General features: G+C 38.4%; 1 protein-coding gene across 1 annotated transcript; it reads right to left on the bottom strand.

Moving 5' to 3' along the window:
- Positions 1-275: 275 nt before the first annotated feature.
- Positions 276-5,453, bottom strand: LOC110380422 (aldo-keto reductase AKR2E4). Its single transcript, XM_021340395.3, has 8 exons — positions 5,318-5,453; positions 3,443-3,544; positions 2,885-2,995; positions 2,514-2,585; positions 2,155-2,271; positions 1,620-1,787; positions 855-1,058; positions 276-479 (listed from the first exon to the last, which is right to left on the bottom strand). Exons 1-8 carry the CDS (start codon positions 5,360-5,362, stop codon positions 300-302), a joined length of 999 nt encoding a protein of 332 aa, XP_021196070.3. The 5' UTR covers positions 5,363-5,453; the 3' UTR covers positions 276-299.
- Between the last annotated feature and the right edge of the window lie 1,073 nt (positions 5,454-6,526).

The raw sequence follows: 6,526 nt of genomic DNA, 5'->3' as shown, positions 1-6,526 counted from the left end.
TTTGAATTTAGTCAAACGCAGTACTATTACATTATTTGGATGCGTGGACGTAGTCCGTGAGATAAAATATAGATGGCGCTACCAGGTACACACTATTTATTTTTCAACAAAATCTGTACATTATATTTTGAAATAAACTTAATCTATATTTACGTAAAAAAAATTACCTATTTATAATTTTTAACGTTCATAAGTGATTTAAAGGCCTAAATGAAATAAATGATTTGACTTTGGGTACAATTTGGATAATCTACCAAAAAAGAATACAACATTACAGTTTGTGAACGCAAGGCATTTATTTAAAACGGATAATAAGGTGAGTCCTTCCACATAGTAACGGCAATAGTCCTGTAGTTCCTGTCATATGTCTTCATGACCTCTCGCTCCTGTCTCTTCAGCTGGAAGTCGAACACTTCGATGTTGTCACGAATGCGCTTTGGAGTCACTGACTTCGGTATGGGGATGACGCCCAGTTCAATCTGTAAGGAAATTGAGATTAGCGCCATCTGTTGTCGGGAAGATGTACTAAATAGATGTTTGGTTTTATTGCGATAAGATAAAGATGCGATATGGAGACACTATAAAATCAATTGCAAAATACAGTATAATTCATTGCTTTTGTTAAAGATTCAACAAGTTATAAATAAGGTTACCCAAGTAGGTATGTTGGCAATTTATTTCGATTACAATATGTACTTTTAAAAAGTGATGGCAATAACCAAAATAGGTACAAATAACAAGCACTCTTTTTATTATAAGCTGATAAATAACTATCAAAATTAACCTCTTTACAATCACAACCCATTTTGAACTTTAAATTCACAGCCACAGAACATCTATTTCACCAAACTCACCAGATATCTCAAAGCAACTTGAGCAACACTCTTGTGGTACTTGTCAGCGATCCTCAGCAGAGCCTGTTCATCCGTCCTGGGAGGGGGAGCATCCGGGGCAGCCTTGCTGTGGAACAGGGAGCCGAAGGGGGTGTACCCTACCACCGCTATGTTCTGCATCTTGCAGAACTCTATCAGCTGCGATTGTTGGAGGTTGAAGTTCACCTGGAAGGTCAAAGAAGAGGAATATGTTAGTTAATACTGCTTATTACTGAAGACTGGTCATTGTAGGAAATCTCATTATCTGTCTTTTTCCAAAAATATTTGAGTTAACTTCCAGTCTAACCGGTTTCAACTGTTCACCAGTGTGCCACTTGGAGTGACTACCTAGCTGACCTCCAAAATTCTGTTACCTGGGTAACCCGAAACCCCGAGGTAAGACTGGTATCTAGTCAGATTTCTGACTATCTCTAAGGGCAAACGACTGCCAGAGGAATACAAATAAATAAATCGTTTATTAAATTCAATAGTTCATAGACGCTTTTTAGTTGTTTGTTTTACTAGGATAGTTTTTGATTTTTTTTGTAAATATGTATTGTAAACATCTATGTAAATAAACACTATAGTTCATCATTTTTAACTGTCAACTAGTAAATAACTGTAACTAGTTTGTGGAGATCAGATTGCTCCAGTGTAAAACACTGGTAACAACACTCAAGTGCATCCCGTTACACTGTAAGTCGACCCCAAAATAAGAAAAGACTAGGCAGATGATACCGAACTGACCTCAACCTGCAGCACAGCGGGCTTGACGGGCGTCATGGACAGCAGCCGCTGCAGCTGCGTGATGTTGAAGTTGGACACACCGATGGACTTCACCAGGCCGCGGTTCTTCGCGTCGATCATGCCCTTCCACGTCTCCGCGTAGTCTGTCAAATCGAATGTGCCGTTTTCCTGGAACGATGAGCTTGTTATAATATAATCCGACAAAGTATTTAATTGTAATCTAATGGCAATACCTTAACTTCATTTAATAATGAACTAATACTTAAAGAAATATAAAACGTTTTGTGCTATTCTGACTAAAACGAACGTACGAATTTGAAGAAAACGTCTTGTCTAGACTTCTTTTCTAAGTATATCTTGGACATCCATGACTAATTAAATTAAAGGAAAACATCTCGAGTAAAACTGGATTTCAAAGTCTGAAATCACTAATCTGCATCTTGTGATGATTTAAACTCAATCCTTCTCTATGTGAGAGGAGGTCACAGCCCAGCAGCGGTTCGATAAAGCAGCTGACGATGATGATGATACGTACAAACTGTCCCACAGGCCAGTGTATGAGATACAGGTCGAGGTAGTCGAGCTGCAGCCGCGCCAGGCTCTCCCTCAGCGCCGGCACCACCGCCTCGGGAGCGTGACGGTCGTTCCACAGCTGAAACAAACAAACATTTTTATAGATAACAGTTAAAATTCCTAGAGCGATACAAATCTATTTATGGGAGTTTGTTGCGCCACTTCTTGTCAGTCAAAAAAAATTGGTAATGGTGGAGGCTGAGCTTTTTCTAAACTTGTTTGAAACAATGACATTGTAGAAGACACGCTGCTTAATAGTCGTACTCGCTTTTTTATACCGACAAGACCATCTACTGATTGAAATTAAGCTGTGAAACTTACTTTACTGGTTATGAAGAGATCCTCGCGCGCCACAACGCCTTCCGCTATCTTCTTCTTAATGGCAGCTCCCACCTGCAAAATAATATTTATGTTAAATATACTCATACACACAAGTAACACTCGAACCCGCTTTTATGAGATAAACCATCTAAGAACAAATATGCATTCGGGTGGTATGAAAGCCCACCCCAACAGAGTTAAGAAAAGGCTAACCAGATGAGAAAGAAAGACAAGAAAGGCATCATAGTAATGCTATTTCTCCACAACCCAAAAGTAGAGTGGGCGAAAACGCCTAAGGCGTAAGTCCGCTATTGTAAAAAATATGCATAAAGTATTGAATAAATAAACAGTCGTAATGTGGTTTTGCAAACCTGTTCTTCAGTGCTGTATATAGCGGCCGTGTCAATATGTCTGTATCCCACGTCAATCGCGAGTTCCACCGCCTTCTGAACCGAGTCATCTGTTACCGGGGCTGTGGTACCCTGAAGAACAAGGTATTATTAGAACAAAAAGTGTACAGAACGGTTTTAAATTGCCTGCATTGCTTATGGATGATCTCATCTTAATGTAAGTAAATAAGTAGTTTGTTGTAGTTTACGTCATTATCTTTATCTTATATATCATTTAAATGTTAAATAATTGAGGAATGTACTTTGTAAATTAGGAGCAATTTTCGGAAACTTAATATTTATTTATTTTTAAGTCAAGAATTTATAAACCAATATCATCTTTTGTGTTATTTAACAAACAATTTAAAATCAGTTAAGACTATAAAGGTAAAAGTAAGCACTATTAAAATATTAATGAATCCTCTTTTCATGTTTTACATGCTTAAAACTATAAAACAGCAAGCGCCACTAAATGTAGCGGCCATTACTATAAGCACAGCTACTACTTCTCGCCGATAGATGGCGCTGTTCTAAACTTACCTCTTTGGTGAAGCCAAGCCAAGTGCCCAGTCCAAGGCTAGGGATGGTGTGGCCATCATTCAGCTCGATGAGAGGCGCCACTCCTGGCTTAGATACTGCCTCCTGTGGACAATTAAAATTGTATGAAATACTTTGAGCAAAAAGAGCTATTTTTTCGCGTAGAATCTGTTATTTTTAATCTAGAAAACAATTAAGTCTAAAGTTATCCATATTTTTCAATACTAATATAATAAAAAGGAAACATTTTTTCTTTTGTACACAAAAGGCTTTAAAACTATTGCACCGATTTGAAAAGTTCTTTCAATATTAAGAAGCCACAATCCCCGGGCGACACGGAATACGCAGGCTAAATTTTTTCCGGGTAGGTACACTGTAAGAAGTGCCTGTAAAACCGCTAGTTAATGATTAACCACCTGACAACAGCAATCAGGCTTCGGTTTCTTCTTGCCCCTAACTTGGTTATAACTCTTAATCCTGGCTTCCATCTCAGGAGTAATAACAACCGTCTGAACCAAGTCTTCTTCCCAGTCCGGGTTCGGGCGTAAAATCTGCTTCGTCCTGTTATAGTCCTCTATAAACTCTTCCAATGTACGTTTAGACATCGTACTTTTATGTATCGGAATGTATTTCAATATTATAAAGCTGAATGCTTGAATACGTTTATCTCAGGAACTACTGGTCTAGTTAGATAGCCTATTTATCAAACTACAGGCTACTTTTCGCGACTGCATGTAAGTAGTTCTCACAGGGCGCAGATAATTTAGTACCTAGATAAATTTATGGTGGGTTATTTTCTATTTTATATGCATGGTATATTTGGGGAGTCTTGTATTTTTTAGTTTCTGTGAATGTCCATTAGTTTGGAATTTGGTTTGTTTATAATTTCATCACAATAAAACACATTTGACACAATAAATTTTGATTGGAAACTGTCTGCGTTCACGTTGGTTTAATTTTAAGAAATAAGGATGCATATAAAATGATAAGTAGTAGATATGTATAATATCATTACAATAACAACGATTTTCGGACCTTATAAAATTACTTGGCTTGCGGCGAGTAGGTAGTATTTACCTGAGTTACACGATAATAGAACCATTTGAACATTATAACGTTATGTTAAAATGATGCATCTGGATCTCAGACAAACTTTAAACAACTTTATATAACAAGTTATAAATGACAATATTTCCAACAAAGAGATTGCGTGTTTCTGCATTCTATTTGAATGAATATCTACGTATATCTGCAAATGGCAGATTATATCAAGGATAACCAGATGACTTCAATCCATAACACGCACATCACAATCAGCCTGCAAATCTAATTACTTAGATATTATAAAGCCGAAGACTTTGCAAAGACGCGATAATCTCAGGAACTATAGGAACCAACAATTTCGAAAAATATCCCATTCTTCGAGAGAGGGTAATTCTACTTTTTATCTGAGAGCGGGAAGTGGTTCCTACACCATAAATAAAAACAACAGTTTTACACATACTTACACCTATTCATAGAATTGATCACAAAAAACATGTAGATTGGATTATCCAAAATAAGTCGTTGGCCTTGCAGTATCATCTTAGAAATACCATCTTAGTTGAGATATCAATCAAGTAAAAAATTAAGATATTATTAGGTACATAAAGTTATGTTCTGTAACAATCATCTGCCTAGGCAGTTGCTCAGTTACCCTATAACTGGAATACTACCCTGTAGCGAAACACCCGTCCCTAGGAAGCTACTTTCCGTACCCAGATAAAATATAGCCCAAATAAACCGGGGATAATGTAGTTTCCCAACAGAGCAAGAATTTTTTAATCCTATTAAGTAGCTTCGGAACCTAAAGATAATAGAAAAACAAAAGCAACTCACGCTACACGCCACCAACAAACAAGAAATTAACATAAACAGAATCATGTTCACTTGACAATCTGAACGCTACTAGCCTCGTATCGACACAACTTGCACATAAATAAGCTGAACTAGGCGAGCTTATGTATAACAGACGCGACTGTAGGCAGAATATATGATGACTGACTTATCTATCCTTAGAGTTGTTTGTTGTTGAAACGCTCTTCTCGGAACCGTGTGAGGATAGGTAACTCTTATGTTCTAGCTTCTTTCTCGCCAATATCCAGCCAAATTGGTTCAACCGTTTTTAAGTTGATGATGATGATGATGTCCTCCTAGCCGATTATCGGCTACGGCGGCTGTTCTCATTTAAGGAGATCAGCCACTTGCGCAGGACATATTATAGTGTACAAGCATTTGCGCAGACACAGGTGCACTCCCTATTCCTTCACTCTCATAACCCGATGGGACGGCAAATCCGACACGACCGGAGAGAGATCAGGCGCAGGACCGACATTTACGTGCTCTCCGATGCACGGGTGTATCAATCACCAAATTCCAGGCTCCGGGCTGCTTTGTGAAAGTCTTCTAAAACCCACAAAGCGATTTCGGCCCGACTCGGGAATCGAACCCGAGACCTCGTGCTCAGCAGCCGCACTTGCAACAGCTAGACCAACGAGGCAGTTAAAAATAGGCAGTTTAAGTTATAAATAGGGTGACTAACACGACATTAATATTATGTGAGTAAGTACGTATATTAGAAAAGGTAGGGCTGCAACCGTTTGTTCGGAAGTACTCTTGGCTTACAAAAAGGTCTCGAGAAGGAATAAAGTTGGGTTTAATCATGCTAACATTACTTCTATACAATGAAAATGTAGAGAACATAGGTGACCCATGAATTAAACTCAGGCAAACTGTCGGTTCTGCTACTCAATCTATGGCTGTTAGATTTCGCAACTCATAACAATTAGCCAGTCTGTATGGGAAACCAGTTTTATGAGTACGTTAACACGGTAAGATCAAACAAATCACAATTTATGATTTTCGCGAACGATACGAAACATTAAATCTTATACCTACTACCATATGAAAGGTCTATTTTTAACCGATTGCCAAAAGGCCTCCCGCTAGCGGAACAGAATCTTGGACTCAATGCCCTCGTCCTAGGAGACCGGATCGGTGGTACGCGTTGTTCCACGCGCTCCTCAAGAAGAGTCAAAAAACCCCAGT

The sequence above is a fragment of the Helicoverpa armigera genome, chromosome 27, assembly GCF_030705265.1.
Source record: "Helicoverpa armigera isolate CAAS_96S chromosome 27, ASM3070526v1, whole genome shotgun sequence".
NCBI classification, from domain to species: domain Eukaryota; kingdom Metazoa; phylum Arthropoda; class Insecta; order Lepidoptera; family Noctuidae; genus Helicoverpa; species Helicoverpa armigera.
This window is presented reverse-complemented; position numbering and strand designations above follow the sequence as displayed.

Coding starts and splice junctions, on each gene's coding strand:
- LOC110380422 (XM_021340395.3), bottom strand. CDS start 5,362: ATGATTCTGTTTATGTTAATTTCTTGTTTGTTGGTGGCGTGTAGC. Junction 2,996..3,442: donor GGCTTGGCTTCACCAAAGAG/GTAAGTTTAGAA, acceptor CTTGTTCTTCAG/GGTACCACAGCCCCGGTAAC. Junction 2,586..2,884: donor TATACAGCACTGAAGAACAG/GTTTGCAAAACC, acceptor ATTATTTTGCAG/GTGGGAGCTGCCATTAAGAA.